The following is a 26381-nucleotide window of genomic DNA, read 5'->3' on the forward strand; positions in this document are numbered from 1 at the left end:
ATATATATATACACATATATATGTGTATATATATATACGTATATATATGTGTATATATGTATATATATGTGTGTATATATATGTATATATATGTGTGTGTGTATATATATATGTATATATATATTCAAGGCAATTGAAATCAGGATCTCAAAGAGATATCTGCATTCCCATGTTCATTTTAGCATTGTTCACAACAGTCAAGTTATGGAAGCAACCTAAGTATCTGCTGACAGATGAATAAATAAGGAAAATGTGGTATATACATACAATGGGATATTACTTAGCCTTACAAAAAGAAGGAAATCCTGCCATTTCAGACAATGTGTACAAATTTCAGACATGTGGACAACATGAAGGACATTATGCTAAGTAATAAGCTGGAAGTGGAAGGACAACTATTACATGATATTATTTATATAAGGAAACTAAAATAGTCAAAACTCAGAAACATGAGAGTAGAATGGTAGTTACCAGGGTCTAGGGTGGAGAGGGAAATAGGAAAGTATTAGTGAAAGGGTAAAAAGTTTTATTTATACAAGATGAATTAAGTCCTCGAGATCTACTGTACTGCATAGTGCCTAGACTTAACATTACTGTATCTTATGCTTTAAATTTTCCTAACAAAGTCAATCTTACAAATGTTCTTATCACAAAATAATAATAATAAATAAAGAGTGACAGAAAACTTTTGGAGGTTATGGATATATTTGTGGCAGAGACAGTGGTGATGGTTTCGCTAGTGCATACTTATCTCCAAACTCATTAGGTTGTATACATCAAATACGTAAGTCTTTTTGTATGTCAATCAACCTCAGCATGTTTTTTTTTGTTTGTTTGTTTGTTTTGTTTGTTTGTTTGTTTTTCTTTTTTTTTTTTTGAGACAGAGTCTCGCTGTCGCCCAGGCTGGAGTGCAGTGGCGCGATCTCGGCTCACTGCAGGCTCCGCCCCTCAGGGTTCACGCCATTCTCCTGCCTCAGCCTCCCGAGTAGCTGGGACTATAGGTGCCCGCCACCTCGCCCGGCTAATTTTTTTTTTGTATTTTTAGTAGAGATGGGGTTTCACTGTGTTAGCCAGGATGGTCTCAATCTCCTGACCTCGTTATCCGCCCGCCTCAGCCTCCCAAAGTGCTGGGATTACAGGCGTGAGCCACCGCGCCCGGCCAACACGTTTTTTTTAAAGCAGTATAGAAATACCTATTTTTAAAAAAATTATTACAACTTAAAGCCTTCTAACTCGTGGTCTTTTCTTGAAATAATAATCGTATCTTGGTTAATAGTTGAGATCTAAAGCTTAGGCCTAAATTCAGATAGAAACCTTGGCACATCTGTTGTAAGTTTTGAAACCAGGAGCGCAGACCATCTTTGTTACAGACCATCTTCTCAGGGATATTTGTAAAGTGAACAGTCTTGGAAGGTAGAGATGGTGTCTCCCTGGGAAGCAAAGTGTAGGTTTACTCTTAGTTTGGGAAGAGAGAGAATGTGTCGCCCTCCAGATGAAGGGAATTTGTTTACCACCCATAAGAAAAGATTTGAACCCCTTAATCTGAGGATTCCTTTTCTGTAACACCACCCACTGTGAGTGGAGGCATCAGCTGGCCCGCTTTCTATCTCTCTGCAGGAAGTAGAGCCCAGGCAACTGGCACCAAATATGGCAAAGCTTATGCTGCTTCCTGGGCTGTGAGTAATAAAGTCCCTTTTCCCTCTTTTAGAAGTCTCATGTGTTCTGCCAGCAGCCACCAAGCTGTGTCAGGCTAAATTGTTGTCTTGCAAGTAGAATAAAATCCCAGACCCTTTGCAATCTTTTTCATAAAAAAATATTTTAAATACCGTATATTTACTGCATACAGTTCAGAATTATTTATTAATAGTATATTCACAGAGTCATGCAACCACCACCACAATCCAATTTTAGATCATTTCAACAACTCAAAAAGAAACCTTGTACACGTTAAGTGTCATTCCTGTACCCACTCCCTGAAAAATCTACTTGCTCTAGCTGTGTTGGATTGATGTCAGAACACAGGAGGGAAGGGCAAATGCAAGGGAGCAGGTAAGAGGCTTTCACAGCAACTCGGGACACATGATAGGGGCTTGGAGCAGGGTAGCAGCAAGAAAGTAGTGAGAAGTGGCGGAATAGAAGATACATTTTCAAAGTGGAACCAATAGTATTTCCTGACCAATTAGCTCTGCCAAGAGGATGTGCTGATCAATTTTCCGTGAGGTGTGAGAATGAGATGGCTGAGGGATGAGTCCACGGTTTTGGCATAAGCAAAGAGAAGGATTGAGTTGCTTTGAAATGAGTTGGGGAAGACTATGGGCATAGCAGGTTTTGACAGAGAAGAATAGGAGTTCAGCATTGCATATGTTAACTTGAAATGTCTATTAGACATTTTGGTGAAGCTGAATAGACAGTATATAGTATTCTGGAATTCAGATGAGAAATGCTGCTTAAAGATATGAATTAGAGAATTTAAAGTCATGAGACTGCATAAGATCACCCAGGAAGTACAAGAAGACCTAGAAAAGTAACAGTCCAAGAACTGAGCTCTAAGGGACATCTACCTTTAGAGGTCAGAGAGATGAAGTAGAGCTAGTAAAACCAAGGAGCAAACACATACAGTTTTGGACAGAGAGATTTCCTATAGGAACGTTGCAAGCGTTACATATTCTCTTTGTTGGATGTGAAAATAATCTTTTGGGAAATGTGTGCTTAGACCTTGATGTGATGCATACGATAAGCAAGGGACAAATTGCTAATTCTATTTGCTTCCTAAGAAAATGAAATGTTACTAAATAAACAGTGTCAGGGCAAGGAGTCCAGGTCCATAAAGAAAAACTTGACCATGATTTTCCAGGTTTGATATACAGTAAAAGCCAACAAACTAGCATATACTGTTTTATGGTCCTGAGGATCCATATTCGAAATTATCATATCAGATTTTTTTTTTCTTTTGAGACAGGGTCTGCCTCTGTCATTCAGGCTGAAGTGCAGTAGCACAGTGTCAGCTCACGGCAACCTCTGCCTACCAGGCTCAAGCAATCCTCCCACCTCAACCTCCCAAGTCGCTGGGACTACAGGTGCACACCACTGCACTTGGCTAATTTTTGCATTTTTTTGTAGAGCTCGTGGCGCTTCACCATGTTGCCCATGCTGGTCTCAAACTCCTGAGCTCAAGCAATCCACCTGCCTCAGCCTCACAAAACTGGTGTGAGCAATCATCCCCAGTCCCTATCAGATCTTAAATATATATTTAAGGATATGTCACTATGATATATGCTTGAAATAACATCTGAGGGATAAACTCTGAATTTACAGACTTACTTTTAAAAAATTTGTAATTTATGATATATTCAGTTTCTGATATTCATATTTAACACTTGATATTCAAAATTAGGTTTTGATTCTGGCTTTCTTTGTATTTGTAAAAGTTTGAAAGACATTTATTTTAAAGTACAATTTTATTTATGATATTGTAAAAGTCTTATCAGTAGAACTGTACACATTGAGAAAAAAATAAACCATTCTGCTTCATTCATATTAGTTTCCTCCCCATTATGATAAGCCAGACTCAAGAAACATTTTATTTTTATGTAAAACTAAGGTGGTGTCTTACGTGATGCCAAACATCTGGGTGAAACTGAAAAATATAGTTAGTCATCAACATTTATTACTATCTGGATATTTGATGTCATGGAAATGATAAATCATAATTAGCATTTCAATTTGTCAAACAGATGTTCATTGAAAAACAAACACAACCTATTCCACAAGCTGGAAGGACATTTTAGATGGCCCATCTAAGTATAATTGTTTTTCTGGTTCTCAAAAAAAAAGAAACAAAATTTGTCAGCATAGTTCATTTAATGATGTGTAAAGATAAGGTATGGTTTGTTTTATTCAAAATATGAGATTTTACACTGAAATGATACTATGTTGAAATTTGATTTAACCTGTGCTTTCTTAATGATATTAATTACTGAAAACAGCAGCAGGCAGAATTATAAATTTAAATATAATTTATGGTGTAGGTTTAAATATGGGTATATCACATATTTTTGCCTGGTGCTTTTTGATGGCTTTTTATTTTTTATTGTAAATTGACAATTTCTAATTATATAAATTTATATGGCACAAAGTGATGTTATAATATATGAATGCAATGTGGAATAATTCAATTAAGCTAGTAACATACCCATTCCCTCAAATACTAATATTTTTTATGATGAGAGCATTTGAAATTTACTCTTTTAGCAATTTTGAAATCTACGATACACCATTATTAATTTTATTCACCATGCTGTGCACTAAAAGTAAAAAAAAAATAAAGCCCATTTTTTTAACTGAGATTTTGTACCCTTTGACATCATCTCTCCATTCCCACAGCCCTCAGCCTCTGTAACTTCCATTCCACTCACTCCTTCTAAGAATTTGATTGTTTTAGATTTCACATGCAAGGGAGAACATGCAATCTTTCCAAATAACAGAATTTTCTTTTTTAAAGCTAAATAGTATTTCATTGTGTATGTGTATGACATTCTCTTTATCCATTCATCTGTTGGTGGACAGGTTGATTTCAAAACATGGCTATTGTGAAGTGCTGCAGTGAACATGGGAGTGCAGATATCTTTTCGGCAAAACTGATTTCACATCTTTTGGGTAAATACCCGAAAGTGAGATTGCTAGATCCCATCATGATTCGACTTTTAGTTTTTTTAGAAAACTCCATGTAGTTTTCCATAATGGCTGTACTAATTTACATTCCCACCAACAGTGTACAAGGATTCTGTTTTTTCCATATTCTAGCCAACATTTGTTATTTTCTTTTTGATAATACCTATTCTGACAGGTGTGAGATGATATCTCATTGTAATTTTAATTTGCATTTGCCTAACGGTTAGTGATTTTTTCATTTATCTCTTGGCCATTTGTTAGTCTTCTTTTGAGCAATGTCTATTCAGGTTCCTTGCTCATTTTTAATTTTTTTTCTTCCTCTTAAGTTGATAGAACTCTTTATATATTTGTGGATATTAACTCTTTATTGAATGTGTGGCTTATAAACATTTCCTCCACATTCATAGTTTGTCTCTTCACGTTGTTGCTTCCTTTGTTGTGCAGAAGCTTTTTAGTTTGATATGACCCAATTTGTTTATTTTTACTTTTGTGGCCTATACTTTGGGGGTCAAATTCAAAAAATTATTACCCAGACCGATGTCATATAGTTTCTCCCCTGTGTTTTCTTCCAGCAATTTGGAGTTGCTGGCCTTATACTTAAGGCTTTAATTCATTTTGAATTGAGTTTTGTATATGATGTGAAATAAAGGGCCAATTTTATTCTTCTGCATGTGGATATCTAGTTTCCCCAACACCATTCATTGAAGAGACTATCCTTTTCCTATTACGTATTCTTAGCATCTTTGTCAAAAATAAATTGATTGTGCATGCATGAGTTGATTTCTGGGCTACTATGCTGCATTGACCCGTATGTCTTTTTTGCCAGTACCATGCTGTTTTAATTAATGCTACAATAGCTTTGTAGTATTGTTTGAAGTCAAGTAGTGTGATGTCTTTATTTTTGTTTTGTTTGCTCATGATGGTTTTGACTGTTCCGGGATTTTATGGTTCCATGTGATTTTAAAACTGTTTTTTCTGTGTCTTTGAAAAATGACATCAAAATCTTGATAGGGATTGCACTGAATCTATAGATTGCTTTGGGTATTATGAACATTTTAACAATATTAAATTCTTCTAATCCATGAACACAGGATATCTTTCTATTTATTCGTGTCTTCCTCAATTTCTTTCATCAACATTTTACAGTTTGCAGTGTATGCAGGTCTTTTCAACTCCTTGGTTAAATTTATCCCTAAGCATTTAATCTTTTTTATAGCTATTGTAAATGGGATTTTTTAACTCTAAGTTTATTTCATAGATGGCATTGATATAGTAAAGTCCTTTATTCTATAAATGGCATTTATATAGTAAAATCTTTTCCGTGGTGAATTATTATCAGTCTTAAATGAAATACAAAGATTTGATTTTATAAGTGAAAATATTTCTTAAGTAAACTATCCTTGATTGCCAGTTTCTTTCTTAAAACTTTAATATTTCCCAGCAGCTTCCTGTGGTTGATTCTTAAGGAATACTGAAGCTTAAAGGAGCCCAGCAATTCTGGGTGATGGAGGAAATATGTGGCCAGGCTCTGCTCTCTGTATCTTCCTCAATTTTCAGCTTGAATTTTATACCTCTACTCTGACCTTTAATTTTTGTGATCTAATTTCCTTTTCCCAAATAATATTTGTTTTTGAAGTAGTCTTCCTCATGCCATTAAAAGAAAAATTTCAGGAATAAAGAAAAACACGGGAGTATTAAAATGGAGAAACATCAATATTGTTATAAACAGAGCACCCCAAAATAATTATTTTGAGAGATGCACTCATTTGAATTTGTAAACTCTGGAATGCTTATTTTAAAATTGTTAACTAATGTGTTAACCTACGTACAAGTTTGTATTTTTACTTGAAGGAAAAGCAGGATTGCTGGTAGTGTACATGTGCTTCTGTACAGATTGTACACATTGAGGATGATGTTCATGCCATAAGAGAATCATTTCCTCTCTTTTTATCGGGACCATTACATCATTTCTCAAATAGACCACTGTTAGGAAGTAGGGATATATAAGTATAAGGGAAGAGACTCAAGTAAAAACAGAGTGGTGCATATCCTACAAATTGAGAATAAGGCATATTTTATCTTTTAAAATAACATATTTTAGAGACTCAGGAAAATAATTTTAAAGGGGCAGAAGTACAGATGTGGCTGTTAGGAGGAAGCATTATTTCAGCTACAGCACGTTATTGGAGGATAGGAAGAGCATGTGGTATTCCAGGGAAAGAGCTTAATTATAATAGAGCAGAAAGGATTAGAAACAGAAAAGAAGGTGGATTATCAGGAATAAAGTCAAAGAAGGGACTGAATATTGATCAGATTTTCAGAAAAACCTACAAACAAACCCCACCACATACTAGCACCAGTCATAGGACTGAGATTTGTCAAAGCTAGCTCTCTTGGGGTGCACTCTGGTTCACTGTGAATATAAGTGGGCCATAGAGTGTGACCATTGTGGTCTCTGGCCCTAGGCCATGGAGTGAGATAATAATTGAGACAAGAGAAGTCTGTATATCATCTCTCCACATAAGCAATAGAGCTCATTGGGCTGCCTGTAAACAAGATTTTAGAGATTCACTTTTCTTTTTCTTAAAAGACTGCCACACTTAGCCATCTGATACGGAATGTCATCTCCTCTTAATGAGCCTATGTCATTATTTGCACCTTATCAAACTGGGAGATACTGAAGATGGCAGTGATGCTGATAGTGGTGAGACATGGAAGATGTAGAGGAAAGCTACAAGGAAGCCTGAGATGGGAGAGAAAGGGTAATTTTTAGAAGTAGATTGGGAGAATTGCATTCTGGGCAATAAATATTCACTGGACTTACAGTGTATTCCTTTTTTTAAGGAACCAAGTTCACAGTTATTAGAACTACAAGAGCACAACATTAGATAATCATGACATCAAATAAGCATAAAAATAATGCTTATTTTTAATTTTTACAGGCGTCATTTTATAAACTATCTCTATAAAGAGATTAATGTTAGCTTCTTGTTTTGGAAATAAGATAATGGGAGGGAAGGATAAATGAAACAGTTTTGTTGCCATCTCTCATTGTGAGCCAGTTTAGAAATGAAAACAAACAAAACAACTCTTAAGCCCAACAGCAACATTCATTATAATTTGCCTAATTACACTCCCTTTTCTTTTTGCTAAGAAGGAACGGTTGTATTTTTGTCATTAATAGAAAAGGGAACAGTGCCTAAACAACCTATTATAAATTCTTCTGGGAAAGCATATTACAAATAATTGAAAACAACCCTGATTCTGTGAACTTGGCAGCAAATGTATAAAAGAAAGGAATTCAGCCCTGGCCCCTGGATGATTGATTAAATGTTTTATTCTTTTTACGTTTCATTCATGCTGTGTTTGTCAAGAGGAAAGAGAAAAGGCATGTTGTGAAACAAAGTCCACTTTAGACAAATAACTTACAATAATGATCAATGACCTCTCATCAGCTGTTTATTCATTTTTCTTAAGTTGTAATGTTTCTTAATATTACCTATCCTTCATGGACCCGGCAGAAAATAAGGTCCTGAGTTTTAGCTTGTCCCCAACTCCCTGCCAGCTAACCAGCAACACAAGCTGTATCCGAGCTTCTTTGAGGGCATGGCCCTGCAGCTCCCTGTGGTCAGTTATTAGTCTGAGTCCAGGAAAGGAACAAGAACACTGTGTGCTCGGTAAATCTACAGAAAACTTCGTCTTCTGGTTGTGTGGGAGGAGAGATCCCTTTGTGTACTCTGTTTCTTTGAAGGAACTAGGGATCTGTTGGTGCTGTACAGATGTCGAGGTGCACAGAGCCAACATCCTACAAACCCAGTAAATAAATGATTAAGATCCAACTCTGTACAGAATAATGGTAGGAACCTAAACTTTGGGATACTGTTTTCTTGTATCAAAATTGTTGTCCTATAAGCCATGTAAAATTAACTACAAACCTCCTCAATGAACTTTAGAACTTTCTTAGAACTTTAATATTTTTAAATGATATCTAGCCTTCTGTGTGCATCACAATGTTGAGCTGCAAATGTGGTGGCTCTAACAAAATTTTAAGTATGAAGTCAGATGTATAGAGGATCCCTTCTCCATCACGTTCTTCTGTTTTTCATTTCCCGCTTCTCACAAACTACTGCCCAGATGTCAATAATTCTACAATCTCCTCCTCCCGCAACCTTTGTGTTGGTCCTTGGTCATCTACTCTGATCTCAACCGCAAAAGTCAGGGGATGATACTATAGGCCATGCCCAGAGCAACAGCCATGGCACCTCAGCACAGATCTGGAGGGGATTTGAGCTAGAAAGAGCTCTGACCTTACCTTTTTTTTTTTTTGAGACGGAGTCTCGCTCTGTCGCCCAGGCTGGAGTGCAGTGGCATGATCTCGGCCCACTGCAAGCTCCGCCTCCCAGGTTCATGCCATTCTCCTGCCTCAGCCTCCTGAGTAGCTGGGACTACAGGCGCCCGCCACCACACCCAGCAAATTTTTTGTATTTTTAGTAGAGACGGGATTTCACTGTTAGCCAGGATGGTCTCGATCTCCTGACCTCGTGATCTGCCTGCCTCGGCTTCCCAAAGTGCTGGGATTACAGGCGTGAGCCACCGCGCCCGGCTTCTGACCTTACTCTTAATTGCTTGCATGAAAATTGGATATGGATAAGAATACAAACCCAAGAACATGCCCTGCTTTCCTTGATGCACATTCTCCTATTGATGTTCAGTGACCTTAGCATTTCCAGAAGCACCTCTTTATTGTGGATGGAAACTTACTTATTCATGTTGTCTCAGGCTGTCCAGGTTGGTAACAGGTAACTGCTATAAAGGGTGGAGCACATCCTGCTAAATGGAGAGATCCAGTGTCATTTACATTTTTTTAACTCTTTCAAGGGTAATGGCAACTAGCAATAGTTTCTCCTGTGTGCTAGATATTGTTCTAATCATTTCACATAAATTATTTCTTTTAATCCACCAAACAGCACTATAAGATAGATATTATTTTTATTTACCTTTGTTAGAGAAAATTGAGGTATAGAGAGATTAAGTAAATTGTCTAAATTCGCACAGATAGTAAGTGGAGGAGCCAGGATTTGAACACAAGCAATTTGTCTCCAACAAATTTGATCTTAAACTATGGTTAACCCTCTGAACACACACACAAACACACATACGTACATGCAATCACACAAAGTATCAGGCACATGGGGATAGACAATATTAGAAAAGCATATATATACAAACATCCCTACAGTTGTACACATAGACTCAGGTTTATAAACCCACTGAAATGAAGACTCATCATTTATGAAAATATACAATTTTGTTCTGCAAAATAATTTAATTTTTAAAAATTCCTTGTGCAATGAGAAAAGATCAGAGAGGCCTGCAGTTTCCTTTTACAGAGCTAGGCTGGGGGCTATATTTAGAGTAATTGAACACATGATTTCACTTGAAAGCAGAGAAACTTGACCAACTGTGAATATGCAATTTCACTCTACAGATGAAATAAAATTAAACAGGGCAAAAGTAAAGAAGAATGGAGACTAGGTAAAGTGATGGAAAGAGACACCAAAAAATTAGTCATGTGAAAACAAAACTAAGAGGAGAGGGAAAAGTGGCAAAAGAAGGGAACATTCAGAGAATGTTGATATATTGAGAGGTGAGAGTAGGGAGTTGGTAGGCAAGTGTCAGAGTGTGGGAGGATGGTGACAGTCACTAGGAACTCCAGTTTGCATACACACAATGTTAAGAACATTAGAAATTAGCTAGCCAATGGAATGCTCAGTCTTGAAGAGCTTGTGTCTCTGCTTAAACTCCTGTATGCATTAGTATGATTCCATAAATTTAAAGTCTCTGACATCTTGAGTTTTAAGCTTTCTGAATGTTAAATCAATTGGGGCTGCTAGTAGCTATCCCGAAATTCTGCTTCTATACATATGAGTAAAAATCCAAATTAATGTATTTATACAGCTTTTAATTTATGTACTCATAAAATACACACACACACACACACACACAATTCAATTTTTCTCTGAAGAACCTTTGAGTCAGAGAATGAGAATGAAGGAGACTGAATTTCTCTTTTAAGTTCCTGTCTAGGTTTTGTTCCAATCTAATGACACAGGATCTGGCACTGTATTTAGACCTTCTGCTCCAAGATTTTATTTTTATTTTAAACAAGTGTTCCCACACGGGGACTGAAAACAAAACAGGAAAATGTTGCTTAAGTTTTCCTTTGAGCTGTTGTTATCTGACTTTCAAGTGTACTGATTGTTCTGTCTCACCAATGTAGGTCATTGTACTCTCAGTTACTTTGTTTTCTATCAGAACTTTCTCTAACAGCTCTCCACATTAAGGGAGATCATGTTATTTTACAGATATTTATTTTTGTTATTAGCACATTTTCTTCATCTCCCTATAATTTGAGGTTTTAGCACTTTCTTCTTTGTAGAATTTACCATAAAGCATATGTATTTTTGAAAACTAGGGAATGGCTTTTACTTACTAAAGTACTTAAGTACTAAACCTATCATAACCAATTTCGTTTATTAGGATGTTAGTAAGACTTCAGGAGTTGTTGGTTCTTTTCCAGAGGCCCAGCAGTCCCCAACCTTTTTGGTACCAGGGACTGGTTTTGTGGAAGACAATTTTTCCATGGAATTGGCAAGGGAGATGGGGAGTGGGGATGGGTTTCCAGATGAAACTGTTCTACCTCATATCATCAAGCATTAGTTAGAGTCCCATAAGGAGCCTGCAAGCTAGGTCCCTCAAATGCACAGTTCACAATAGGGTTTGTGCTCCTTTGAGAATCTAATGCCACAGCTGCTGATCTGACAGGAGGTGGAGCTCAGACACCTCCTTCTGTGCAGCCTGGTTCCTAACAGGCCACAGATGGTACTGGTCCATGGCCCAGCAGTTGGGGACCCCTGCTTTAGCTCTCAACTCTTAGGCATGTTTCAGTTCTGATTTTGGTCAGTATAGAGCTTTGCTTCTATTTACCAGGAGGGTCTCTACTGATATGGATCAATGGCAGGAGTTGATATTGGGTCTGGAACTATCCTTTGGCTTAGTGACATTTGTACTCTAATCTGCCTCACTCCTGCCCCTTCTCAGGGGACCTGGGCACCATCAGATCCCATGACAGGTCCTACATGGTGACGTAGGGCATGGTAAAAAGTCTACCCCAGGAAGCCTAGAATGGATAGAATACAAATTCATCCAACACAAATTCATGAAGAAAAGCCAAGATCTGCAGAAAATCAAACAGTAAAGACTATTCCAGAAGAGCAACAGCAGGGCAATAAAGAGGAGATGGAGTTAAAATACTGGGTCTGTCATAGACAGGATTGGAATGGAATCCCAAATCAGATGATAGAATGAAGGGAAGGTACATGGAATAGACTCTCACTAGTGGTGAGCTTTCTGTCACTACAAGTCTTCAAAAGGGGCCTAGATGACCAGTTCTTTTTCATCCAACAAATGCTTATTGAACCCTTCCTCTGTGGGTAGTGATGAGCACATTCAGTGAATTCAGACTGGAATCGAACACATTGTAACCATTAAATGAGTTAATCTTATATGAATTCATACATACAGATCACATGCAAGAGTGTCTCATATCCAGTAAGTTTGCAAGAATAGTATTGTTTTTGTGTACAAGATCTTGTGTATTGTAATTTCTGAAATAGCAATGAGGTTGGAATACATGACTAATGATTCTATTCTCTTATGATATCTCTGGTTGGGGCACACCCAAAACAAAATTTGGAGCAATGCAAATGTTTGAGGAGAGTAAGAGAACTTCCTTCTGGTATTTTTCCCTCATGACTTGCTCTGAAGCTACTCCTCTTAGATTCTTTCCTAGCTGTGTATTCCTGTATAGTCTTAGCTTAACAGCACAAAGATTTAACAATGGTGTCTGCATTTGATAAAATGTAAATGAGAAGCTCCCAAAAGAGATTGAGAAGCCCTATTTTGACAACTCTTCTTTTATCTGTGTAATTATTATATACTTTAACTGAACAAAGACAACCACAAAGATAAATACAATATTTCAACTTTGAGTACTTTTTAAACATTATTTGAAAGCATTTAAAAATATATATAAAATGAACTCCTGTATGTCAAATTCCTTTCAGAGAAAAAAAAAGTGAGAGGGAAGGGGGAAATTTGCATTTAGTATTTTTTTGTTGTTTTTTTTGAAAATTTCAGGCACTTAGTAATCACTGTTCCTTTTGTACGTCATGCCCAATGGGAATGATACCAGGATCTTTCACTCAGTTCTGTGGATTACAGGTCACCCACCTGGGCATGTTTCAGATGAAACTAACCTAAGCTCATCTTGAATAAGGGGCTTAGAAGTAAATGCTTTGTTGGTTGCTTTGAGTTGTACAAAGCAGGACGACCACCAGAGGCTTTCTAAGAAAAAGAATCATAGAGACTTTGATAAAATTGGAACTCCTAAAGCAGCTGAGGCTTTGCTTCTATTTTTGATCGTTTTTAAAAACTTAGTTCTTCCGGTGTGTGGTAGTTCCATAGTAGTTAGAAAGCACTGCCACATGAAATCCGCTATTGGTACAAAAAGAAAATGTTGCAGCCAACTCTGATACAACATGAGAGAGAGAGAGAGAGAGAGAAAGGGAGAGAAGAGACTTGTTCTTTTTTGACCAGCAGGAAAAAAAAACAAAAAAGCTGCACAAACCTTTTAACTAGTTTCACTAGGAGAAAAGAAAAATAAAAATATAAAATAGCAAATACTCTTTAAAGAAAACTGATTTTCTTATTATGCTGAAATTTATTGAAAACTATTGCATTGACTGAAGAATATGTTTAAATATTTTGTGGAAGGCAAAACTTTCATTCAGGAATGATAAGTGCAAGGACTGTAATTCTAAAGAAATTAAAGAAAAGGAGAATGGCAATTTAAGTTCAGGGACAATAGGAATCAAGCAGTAATGATTTACAGCTTTTTAAAATTTTCAGGTACTTATTGGTCAGTGTTCCTTTTATGCGTTGTGACCAGTGGGAAGGATACCAGGATCTTCCATTCAGTTATTATGGGTTACAGGTCACCCATCAGTGACCTGTGGTCACAGTGTAAGGTATCGAAAGCATAATACCTTCTTATGTAAGAGGGAAATACCTGTTAAGTCTAAGCTTAGGGGTAGAGTTGTCAACGATACAGTCATATTTGTTGAACAGTTCAAGTTGCCATTTCCTCGTATTCTTGGAAGAGGTAAGTTAAAGAAGGTTGTGCACAGTTCTTGACATTTTATTATTACAGCACTACCTTTCAAGCCACTCAGTAGTCATCGAACATGTAAGAGTAGTTGTTCTGTTTGGTCGTGTAAATTTCTAGTGACAGTAGGAAAATAAAAGACCTTTATTAAAGACCTTCCAAACTAATTCAGTGCCCTACATGCTGCATGAAAACGAGGTCTTTCTGGTTCTGAGTAGAAGGAATATTAAGGCACCTGAAGGGACAAATCCATTTATAAAATTATTTTTCTCTTTGTGATAAAAATATAAATGGCTCTGCTAGTATACTAAAAAATACAAATGGCTCTACTAGTATATTTAATAATCCTTTATTGATTTACCTAAATGTATGAAGATACCCATATAATATTTTTAAAAATACTTGTTATTGTAGCTCTAAAATAATTTATTAGACTAGAGTAAATAAATTTGTACTAGAATTTATCATGAACAGTCAATAAATGGAATTAAAAATATAGGTAAAATACAGTTAAAATATATACAAATTTTAAGTGATACATGCAATGCACAAATTGTAAATGTTTGATTGAGGAAAGAGTTAATTCATTGGAAGCTCTATTCCAGTCTATAGTATTTGGGGACTGCTATTGATATGTTCATTCAACAAGTAATTACTGATAATATAGTATGTACTGAAATCATTATGCTAAACACTGAGGGTATATAATAAGAAAATGTATACCCTCATTGAACTTAAATCTAGTAGCAGACACAAGCAAGTAAATTGGCAATAAAAATAGGGAGGAGTCAAGGGAGTTTGGATAAATTACAGAATGAGCTCTTAGACAGTCCATGGAGGTATTTGTGGGAGGATGGAATTGGCAACACAGTTGAGATTTTAAAGATATGTAAAGTACATCTGTGCAAATGGCAAGCAGTGAGAACACAGAAAAGGTGTTTGCGGAAAGGGCAAAAAGATAAGATAGACCATGACACAGAAAGGAAAGTAAAAATGATTCAGTGATATCTAGTAGATATCCAATACATATATTTGAGTGAATGAGTGATAGACTGACTATATGAATGGGAAATATTGAAATATAAAGAGGAAGGCCAGAGATAAAGCTCTGAGAGGTAAGCATATGTTTTAAGCCTTCAGAGTACCTAATTTTCTGAATATGCAAATAAGCAGTGTTAGAATTAATAAAAATAACTCTAAAAATGAGAACTCTTGGTTGGAGAAAATAACAAAATATGAAGTAAAGGAAAATTGACAGAATACTTCAAAAACTGTGCCTGATATAATTGGAAATAATGCCTGGAAACAGATTGAGTCCATAATCCTGTATGTGTTCATTAAGGCCAGGAAGATTCTTGATAAGGAAATGTCTAGTCTGAAAGGTCTAAAGACTTTATTAATCTGTATAATAAATTATATCTTATGAAACTCTTGTCATTTATCCAGTATATTTGAATTACCCGTGCATTATTGTTTCATATATTCATGGTATTTTCATATTTTATAACATTTAAAAATATTTCAACATTTCATTGATTTGAATAAAATTTTTAAATTACAATGAAAGCTTTCTGATAAGGTATGGTAAGATTATTTTTCAGTAACTATACTGATACATATAATAAAGCTACTGACAATTCATAAAGATAATACACTTAGTACAAACTGAGCTTCAGTGGGATTACTAAATGAGTATGTGAGGACAGAGCAGAGGAAAAGACCAAGGATTGAGCACTGTGTTGATCTATTACAAGAAAGTTAGGAAGGATTAAAGGTAGCAGTGAAGGGGATTGAGAAGGGGTAGCTGAAGCGGTAGAAGGAAAACAAGAACAATGTGTCCTGGAAGTCAATGGAGTAATCAGTTGTCTCAAATGCTGCTAATAGGTCAAATATGGTGGGGACTGAGAATTGGACATTTCAGTTAGTAATGTGAAGGACATTGGTGAGTTTCCCAAGAGCAGTTTCAGTGGAATGGAGGAAGACCAATGGAATAATAGGAGCATTGTGGAAGAATAAACCAAAATGTACCTATTTACCATCCAGAGCCAGACTCAGAGCCTTTACTCTGTGCTAGAAACACAATGACCAATTGTTGCATCGTTCCCTTTCCTTGAGCTTTCTACAGCTCACCTCGTTTCTTCAAACGTATACAGTCAGACCTTTGAATCTGTGGATTCCACATCGATGGATTCAACTGACTGCAGAAGAAAAATATTAGAAAAAAACCTGCATCTGTACTGAACATGTGCAGACTTTTTTCTTGTCATTATTCCCTAAATAATGCAGTATAACAACTATTTACATAGCCTTTACATTGTATTAGGTATTTAGAGTAATGTAGATGTGATTTAAATAATTTTGAAGTATGTGTGTAGGTTATATGCACATACTATGCCATTTTATATCAAGGACTTGAGCATCCTCAGATTTTGATATACACAGGAAGTCCTGGAACCAATCGCCACAAATCCCCTGAAACTATAACTGATGAGGGGTGATGGCACTTCTTTTTTTACACAGTCAAAATAAAAGAGATTAGGCTTATTTTTGAAAGTTCTCTGTATAATCTTATTATTTCTCCCCAAATCATACCATATAGAGCATGACTGGATTTAAGAGGTTCCCAGATGTCTCAGCCACTCATTTACATACAAATTCTTTGTCCATATCTGTACATCCTTAATCTCAAACTACACATATGGATTTACTGTTCTGTCTCCTGGGTTCAGCTTACTTTCAATTTGTTCTACCTATTTCACTGGCACACTTGTAGAGATTGATAATACAAAAATGTTTTAAGAGAGAGCATACCACACGTCAAGTTGTCAACTTTATCCACTTCTGCTACTTATTTCAAAGTTTCTGATACTTATTGATGATCTTTCAGTAGCCTTCATTCTCCCATCCATCCATTCACTCAAGAAACTTGTATTGTTAGGGAAGGTATTAGAATTATAGCTCTTCCAGCTTTCCAAAACAAACACAGCAACATAAATAGACAAACATAATAATGGAAAATCATCTATACAAGAAATCTAATTATTTGTGGTGTAAATCATTTTAAAAATGTATTCTAAAATAAAAATGCCATAGAGGCACAGAAGTCTTACTAATCTGTAAAGAAAACATGATTTATATAGTATGCTTACATTAGTAAAAACAGGATTATTTGGGTGAACAGAGTATGATATTGATATAGTTATTTGGTTATAAAAAGAGATGTTTCTGATAAGGTTTTCCCCCCTTTATTTGCCTTGGAAAACAAATTTCAAAGAAGAGTGTCATTTTAAACTCTAAAAAACCAGTTGATACCCATAGTCTGATATTTTCAGTTGGAATGAATTCCTGTGACAGCATGAACATACACCCACCAACACGTCTGTAATAGAAACCACTTTGGAAGACACTAGAGGCTGCCACAGATTTCTCAGGTCCTCACAGCAAGACAGTGGTGGTCTTGGGGATGGATACGTTTCATCATTTCATCTTCCTTGAAGACAGATACCACCCTCTGGTTGTCACCCCATAGGAAATAAGGAAGTATGCTAAGCTATCCAGTGGACTTGGAATTACACTGCGCTGTGCTAGTGGAAATATCCTATCCAACATTATGATTTATTTTGAAGGAGAATGAAAAAAAAATAGACACAAAACAGTGGAAGGAAGCTGCACAAAACATCGCCAAACAGCTGGCTTGTTTTATATCCCAGAAACAGCTTGGGACTAACTATATTCACAAGATCTCTTGGCAGAGTAGCTTGATGAAAATACCAAAGCTGTGAGAAGTGTTCTTTTGCTGAATCCTTCATGTAGCTTTCATACGGTTTATTAACCTAAATGAGAATATGTACACCTTTTTTCCAAAAAAGTCCTTTGTATGTTTAAGTGAGAAACTTACTGATTCTTCATACGGCACAAACATGATTCACCACAGCATTCACACCAAATAAACTCTAATAATGTTCAGCAACTATAATCCTAGACATGTAGTGATTTCCTCCTTTCTTTCAAGTCGTATTTTTGGGGACAGTCAAGGGAGAATTTGATAGAAATGTAAGCATGAGTTCAATGGCACTGGTGACTTTTTTGGGTGCCAAGGTTAATCTCAGTGGGAAATTAGTTTTAATGGCTTCATCCATATATTTATCCATTCTTTTAACATTTAGCTCTAACCTCCTTAAGCCAAAAATCTAACTCAATTCTAAACACATTTCTGGCTCACCTGCTAGATGCCAGAAATGTGGATCTTGAGGAATATACAAGATCTGCTTCACTCTTTTAGAATCCCTGCATTAGAGGGGATTCAGTATTTTCAGATTCAGTATTTTAGAAGACCTTGCATTCTATTCCTTACTAAGTATCCCAGGTAGATTCAATTAGCTGGAACATATTCATATTTTTATCATGAGGCATTTTGAGTCTATTCTTTGTGACACGAGAATTAGTTTATCATCTCAGAGTTTGCTATATTTCTCTGGTGACTCAAGTAGTTTATTGGCAGTCAGTTTGTAAAAGGCTCCCTGGGATTAACTAAATGCAGGATGTTAGGAATGGAAATACATATCATTGCCTCTCCTGTCAAAAAATGTAATTAACACACATGATATATCGTCTTACAAAGTGGATGAAAATTCCAGTGGGTGACCTTGAGTCACAGCTCCCCAGTGCACACACTGCCTGTACGCAAGCATCTCCCAGACAGCACAGAACTCCCACTTCCTGCATCCCTGTACCTTTAGCACTGTGTGCATGTTTGTGTGTGTATGTGTGTGTGAGTGTGAGTGTGTATGTGTATTTTCAGTTCAAAATCAACCACTCAATTTCACTTTCTTTAACAATTTTGGTTTGATTCAATTTGTTGCATAGGTAATAATAATCCACTTACAGAATACAAAAATAGTTTAAGTACGTGCTTCTTCCTATCTGTATGTTGAAAGATTCCTCATTCTTTTTTATGGTTGCATGTAATTCATTATGCAGATATACAATTTATTTAACCAGTCCCATATTGATGGATATTAGGTTATTTCCCGTCCTTTGATGTGACCAAAAAAGATTATAATCAAAAATGCTGAAAGAATAACATTGTCTTTGTCAGTTTGGGCGGCTATAAGAAAGTTCCATAGACTAGGTGGGTTGTAAACAAGAGAAATTTATTTCCCACAGTACTGGAGGCTGAAAATCTGAGATCAGGGTGTCCGCATGGTTATGCTTTGGTGAGGACTCTTTTGGGGCTTGCAGACTGCTGATTTCTTGTAGCCTCACATGGTGGAAAGAGAGCTAGCTAGCTCTCTGGCCTCTTTTTATTAGGTCACTAATCTCATTCATGAGCGCTCCACCCTCAGTATCTAATTACCTACCAAACGCCTTGCCCCCAAATATCATCACATTTGGGATTAGGGTTTCAACACATGAATTTTAGTAAGGGGGATGCAAACATTCAGTTCATTAGCCATATTCAGTTCACCTGCAATATAGAATATGTATTATTTTATATCTGTAGAATAACTCCTAGAAGTGGAATTGCTAGGTCAGAATTACTGTGTTTTTCTAATTTTGATAGTTACTGCTCAATTGACTTTCTTGAAATTTGTATCATTTTACACTTATATCTGTAAATGTAAGAGCCAGGTATCTACTCTCTTAGTCTTACCATCAGAGAGTATTACCAATATTTGTGGGGTTTGCCAACCTGAAAAAATGGGAAGTTTATCAGTGTGTTTTTAATTAACATTTATCCTATTATGAGGGAGGATCAGTATCTTATAAACATTTAACAGTCATTTTAATTTTCTTTTCTTTGAATAGGGCCCTCATATATTTGTGCATTTTGTTATGTTGTTGGTGCGTTTCTTTATTGATTTACAAGAGTTCTTTGGGTATTAGGAGCATCCTTTATCTGTGCCAACAGTACGTTTTATTTTATCACACAGTTTATTCTTCATCAGAATTCTTTGCTCTTGAGAAGTCCCTGTGAGAGCCTGCCAGCCTTGTACACCTTTAAAGGGCAGTTTGTTGGCAATTTCTCAATTTTTCTTTTACATGGAAAATGATCTGACTGAATTATATTTCTCTTGGTGTCAACTGTGCTGAATTATTGTCCTAAAAAAATTCACCATTCCATTCAGTTTTAACATATTTTTTAGAGTGTGATTTTCATAGAGTATGTTACATTCTTGGTGAATTTTTGTCTTCTTGACTTATCAATTACTAAAAAAATATAGATAACGACAACCTAAAACAACCTATTGAAATATCTCACTGTGATGATAGATTTGTCTAGTTTTCCTTGTAATTTTTGTTCTCCACATTTTAAGGCTATATAATGTGATGTTTTCAAGTACAGAATTATTTTAAGTTCCTAATGGGTTCCTTTTATAATCTGATATTTTATAACTTTTTTCCCAAGTTTTCTGGTTTCCCGCCATACCCCAGATTCTTAAATAATTTAGGGCACAATAATTTTCAGAGAAAGAATGATTAAGAATTTATGGAAATCTTAGGAAGGTCAAGTTGACGCAGTGTGTTGGAAGAGAGAAATACAGGTAGTTCAAGTATATAGAGAAATGCCTATGATATAAACAAACAAATTGCATATACATGTATTAAGAAGACTATAACATACATCAATTACTTTACTAGATGCCAGTGCACAGGCATGTACCTGAATCTGCCTAATTGGGAGAATGGGAAGTTAACTTTATTTTTCCAAGAAAAAGAAACAAAATCAATATTTAAATTTTGGAAAACATAATTGTTAAATTATTTTTCATATTGTGTAGATTCACATCTCTTTAATCAATGGGAGACCAAGTGCCGATGATCCTTCTCCAGAACTGCTGGAATTTACCTCTGCTCGCTATATTCGCCTGAGATTTCAGAGGATCCGCACACTGAATGCTGACTTGATGATGTTTGCTCACAAAGACCCAAGAGAAATTGACCCCATTGTCACCAGAAGGGTAAGTTATGATGAATCATATTAGAGCCTACAAATGATATCCCACTTATCTTTTTGTCTGTTAAATACTTTAAAAATATTTTCAGTGATTTGTAGGAGTGGTTATTATCAAATTTTTATTTTAGAATTGTAAATTATTTTTATTATTATTATTTGAAATTTGGCAGACTTTGTTCAGATCCAAGCTGTGCCACTTATTACATGTGTAACATTTATCAAACATTTTAGCCTTCTCAAACTTTAATTTCTTCTTTTGTAAAATGAGAATCACAATGTCTACTTAATAATCTTATTTTTCAGAATAAAATTAGCCTTTGTCACTTTAGGCGATCTGTACTACTATTATAATTGGCTTTGGCGAGTTACTACTGGAAGTGCAGGGGCTTTGATATTTTTTGCCACAACTGAGCCAGTATACACACATGCACACATACAGAGAGCAGTATGTCTTAAACCTTAATGTGCATGGGATTAGCCAGTGATCTTGTGGAAATACAGGTTATGATTCAGTAGGGCAGAGCTGAGACACTGCACTTCAAAAACTTTCCAGGTGATGCTGATGTTGCTGGTTTGTGGGCCGTCAAATAATTTGGTTTTATGCTTGATTAATGAATCACAAGCCATAGTTTTAAAAATGCACTGCTATAGGAGAAAACTGATTCTACATACTGTTTTATTTTCCTTTACAAATAAAATATTAGGAAAAAAGTTTAAAGCATCTTTTCAAAAGCTTTTTGAACATAAGAGCTGACAGAAGTGCTGTCTTCCAGTGTTAAACAGGAATTTGTGGGATTACAAGATAGATGATCAACCCAGATTGCTATGAGTGATAATCGTGCTTCCTCCTGTCTGCCTTCTACCATATTCACTGGTTTATGGCACCTCCCACATATGCTGCTACATAACCAAGACATTATTACCAGGGAAGTCAATTCAGCCATAACTCTATAAAGCAAACTCCTGTGAATAGAGTGTCTACTGTATGACTAGAGGTATAGCTAAGAAAAAGGACTATAGGGAGAAATTAATATTGTAGGACAAAGCACTTAATTCTAGAATGATCCTACTAAGGTAAGACCACTGTCATTGGTTGCAAAATTGCTGAATCACTAGGGTTAATAGTTACAGATCCTAAATACTCCTCACATGTTTTCTTCCCTCGTTACTTAACTTCCCACACCCAACCTCGCCATCATCACAAGATAACTTTTAAGGCTTTAGTTAGTCCCATGCAACATATGTCAGATATTTTAGTGCCCTGTATTTTCCAAACTTGAAATAATTTCCCCTTGTATTATATCTCAACGTATTGTCAATTGTCTCATGCAAAACTAATCATTATTTTATAGCAATGTTTAGATTTTTCACTTGTTTAAGAAAACATTTTCAATTCTAATTTTGGCATGACTTAAAAATATACACCAAGGAAGACTGGTGTGAAATTGGAGTGAAATTTAATCTTTCTTGACAGTGTATCTATCAGAGAAAAAAAAAATCAATGAAAATAAATTAGTGTTCTTTCTATCATCTTTTGCAGGAGGTAGAGTGGGGGTTGGGGTACACATCTATTATTTATAACTTTATCGTACATGAGTCTTTAAAGTAGTGCAGTATAAGTCAATATATAAATATGTTTTTTGAAAGTACTCAAGTTCAATAAACACTGCCTTTAAATATATAAAAATAAGATAGCAAATTTCAGCTCTTCTTCATGACTCAAAAGCAAAGCATTATACATTTATATTTAAAATCGATTTCCCAGTTTTAAAAGCATTTACAACCTACTACTGTATCAGCTTTTTAAGCAAATATCTCTATTTGTATCTATATTATTAAGTGATGAGGTTAAATGAAAAAAATATTTTTATACTATCCAAACTCCCTAGCCAGTTCCATTAGTTCAAGGTCTAGGTATATCAAATAAGATAACATAACAAAAATATTTTCAAACACACTATATGTATGTAACAAAAACAAATAAAAGGAAAAAGAAACAAAGAAGTAAATTGGAAAAAGGGGATTTTTAGTCAGGGAACTGAGATATGTGTCCACCTACATATTCTAGCTAAATCTGTTTTTTTCTTTTGTGTGTATAATTGGAATAATAGAACTATCTAACACTAAGATGGTTATTTGAATATGATAATGTAAAGTGCTCTGACAATTATAAAATGTTATACACATATTAATTAGAATTTAAAAAATAGTCCAGCCTCCATAATTATCCTTAAAAAATAGCTGGGTAGATTAAAATAATTAGTAACATAGCTGTATGTTAACTTCATATATAAAGGTAATTGTATGGACTATATTACATAGTAATATAAAAATGCAAATGTTCTGCACAATAAACTTAGAGTTAATGACTTTTCAATTTTCTTCTTAATATGGTTAAGGAATATATTGTTATGAGCACAATTTCTCCCTAAATTTTGTTGGTTCTTTTCAAATCCATCAAGTAAAACAGTGTGCATATGATTTGTGAATACTGCAGTTCCTATAATCACAATAAAAGAGAGTTTTTTGTATGAAACTATGTAAAACAACTTTTATGAAGAATAGCTGTCCTTAGCCCCAGATAAAAACTACTGTCAGCCACAGGTACTCTAGCATGGACTTGGTACTGACTGGGAAAAAGATATTTCTAAAATGCCCAACTAGCTTAAATTAAAGGCCACTCTTCCTTTGGGCTAAGATTATAATGCTAGGAGTTACTCTGTCAGTTTTGTGAGTCCTCACTTGTCCTCAAGAAACACAAATTGTCCTTCAAACTAAGGATAAAAGCAGAAAATAAAGTTTTTACTGAATGTCCCCCTTTGTTACTTTCACCTTGCAGTCATCTTAATGGGATTTCTCTCTGGATTGCTTTTTGCAGTATTACTACTCGGTCAAGGATATTTCGGTTGGAGGGATGTGCATCTGCTATGGTCATGCCAGGGCTTGTCCACTTGATCCAGCGACAAATGTATGTATATTTATAGGATGCTTAAGCAAAATGAAGCCCTGAGCTGTAAAATGTTTCATGAGAGTCTTTGCTGACAGAGAACGCTGTAAATGGGTGTCAGGTCCCCACTTAGACAGTGTAACAGAAATCCATGCCAGGGTGAAATAAGAGCTGGCAGTTAGGATGATAGACTTTGAAATCAGCCATCACAGTATCAGAAAACAGATCAGTTTTTCTTTTTTTTTTTTTTTTTCCAAAAAGGCTCCAAACTGGTCTATCTATTTTGAAACCTCTCTAGCTATGACAGCCTGCCTCGTGATTTAGCTTTAGAGAATGCCTGCCATCAATCAACCTGACCATTTCTTTTGAAGTTTTTAATCAAAAAATTAATGCAAATGAGTAAAAAAATGTGCAGGGAAGTAAATACATAAGTGGCAATGGAACAGGAGGATAAAATAGGGCAGGGGCAGTAAGGAGGGTGGAGGGGGTGGAGTGGATGAGAGAATCAAGAGAGCACTGATAGTGGCAAGCCGGAAAATGCCAGAATGCTTTTGGATAGAATTTTTTCATTAATGACAATGAATGAAATGAACATAACATAAAGGAGAAGATGAATGAGCATCTATTTTTCCTGTCATAGACAAACTGGTGAAATTCAAACTCATCTCCTGTATAGTATATGGAAAAATACATTGAATAGTAAGATCAGTGAATGTAAATCGGGCCACAAATTTTTTTTCTCAAATATTGTAATGCAAATGACATTATACTCAAAGCTAGTTTTCTGATTATTGGATTATAATGTTATCTCCTAGGAAGATTAAAGTACATTAGCATATGTTTATGGGCAAAGCTGCAGTGCTGCCTTCTGCCTGGTATGAGTGCTTTCTTCTTTTATTTTTCCATTTTTTAAAATTTTACTTTAAATCCTGGGATACTCATGCACAACTTGCAGGTTTGTTACATATGTAAATGTCTGTCACGGTCGTTTTCTGCCCCTATCGAGCCGTCACCTAGGCATAATTTCCCACAGGCTTTACAGAGTCCCTTTGTCTCACTGGCTTTCTGCATTTTAAAAATCCCTTTACTGTTATTTTATTTGGAGGAAGTGAAAACATGCATATGCCACCATGGAATACTATGTTGCCATAAAAAGGAATGAGATCATGTCCTTTGCAGGGACATGGGTGAAGCTGGAAACCATCATCCTCAGGAAACTAACACAGGAACAGAAAACCAAACACTGTATGTTCTCACTCATAAGTGAGAGCTAAACAATGAGAACACATGGACTCAAGGAGGGGAACAACACACACCAGGGCCTATCAGATGGAGGGAGGCAAAGGGAAGGAGAGCATCAGGACAAATAGTTAATGCATGCAGGGTGCTTTCTATCAGGTGTACAGATGAGCAGTGTTTCTCAGGCTTTAAAAGTCCACAAGACAGCCTTGGAAGTCCAATTCCATGTGGTAAATTGAGACTGTATTCAGAGCACGCACAGACAGGAGATTTAGTCCTAGAGACATTAGATTTCTGATTTACCTGCACCCCTAGAGGCCTAGGAATCAACTCCCTCCTTTTTGCCACATCAAAAAATATTAACATTTTGAGGGGAGCCTTAAAACAAGTTAATCGACCCCCCAAAAACACATAGATCCCAGGCATCAGAGAAGGAGAATTCAGTCTTCAAGACCACTCCCAGCTGGACCTTCCTGCTTTCTTCTGAGCCTAAACCCAGTGATTCCAGAACCAGCCTGGACTTCCTTAAGCTGATGTTGATCAAATACACCCACTTCAAGCCTGGCACCACTTTCTTCCCAGCTGGCTAGTTTTACATTTTAGTACATAGTCCAGATGTTTTCTCTTTTCTTCATAGTACCTTTAGAGAGGGGCTTCCTTAGTGGTTCTAAATGAGGCTAAAATTTGTGCTTCCTCCCTCTTTTTGACTAGAAATCTCGCTGTGAGTGTGAGCATAACACATGTGGCGATAGCTGTGATCAGTGCTGTCCAGGATTCCATCAGAAACCCTGGAGAGCTGGAACTTTTCTAACTAAAACTGAATGTGAAGGTATGTTTTTTAGAAGCCAACAAAATACGTCATTCTTCCTTTCCAAGAAAAAAAGCCAGTAATGAAAAATAGTGGAATGGCTGGTTATGCAAATGTGTCAACAAATACTCATTTATATTATCACTTCGAAGACAACCCATATGTCTAGCTTTTCCTAAAGGGAAATATCTAAGAAATGTAGCAGATGACTTTATAGCCTAATAGTGACAACTGGAATATTTAGGTGACAGGTGTCATGGAGAAACCTGTGTTTCTGGAGATTTTCTCAACCCAAGAAAAGACCTAAAAATAGTCTTGGGCTGAACTGCAAACCTAAACTAGTATAAAGTCCAATTCAACTGAATTCAAATATTAATATTACAGTAAATCAGCCCTAGCCACATTTTTTTTCAGCTCACTAAGTATATATGGCCTTCAAAAACAGCTTGATAGACATTTTAAATTAATACCAACACTATATATTCTTTGAATAACAAATTAACTCAACTCACATTTATCATGTACAACATTG

The 26381-nt window shown here is 35.9% G+C and overlaps 1 protein-coding gene across 1 annotated transcript in view; it reads left to right on the top strand.

Moving 5' to 3' along the window:
- LAMA2 (laminin subunit alpha 2) overlaps positions 1-26381 on the top strand; it is a 656337-nt gene that overhangs the window by 236123 nt on the left and 393833 nt on the right. The window contains exons 5-7 of the mRNA XM_058435730.1: positions 20680-20859; positions 23734-23823; positions 25753-25870. Of these exons, the coding sequence (XP_058291713.1) occupies positions 20680-20859; positions 23734-23823; positions 25753-25870 (388 nt within the window). The remainder of the gene's footprint in view (positions 1-20679; positions 20860-23733; positions 23824-25752; positions 25871-26381) is intronic.

Source organism: Hylobates moloch, unplaced genomic scaffold (assembly GCF_009828535.3).
Source record: "Hylobates moloch isolate HMO894 unplaced genomic scaffold, HMol_V3 SCAFFOLD_2, whole genome shotgun sequence".
In the NCBI taxonomy this organism is placed as follows: Eukaryota; Metazoa; Chordata; class Mammalia; order Primates; family Hylobatidae; genus Hylobates; species Hylobates moloch.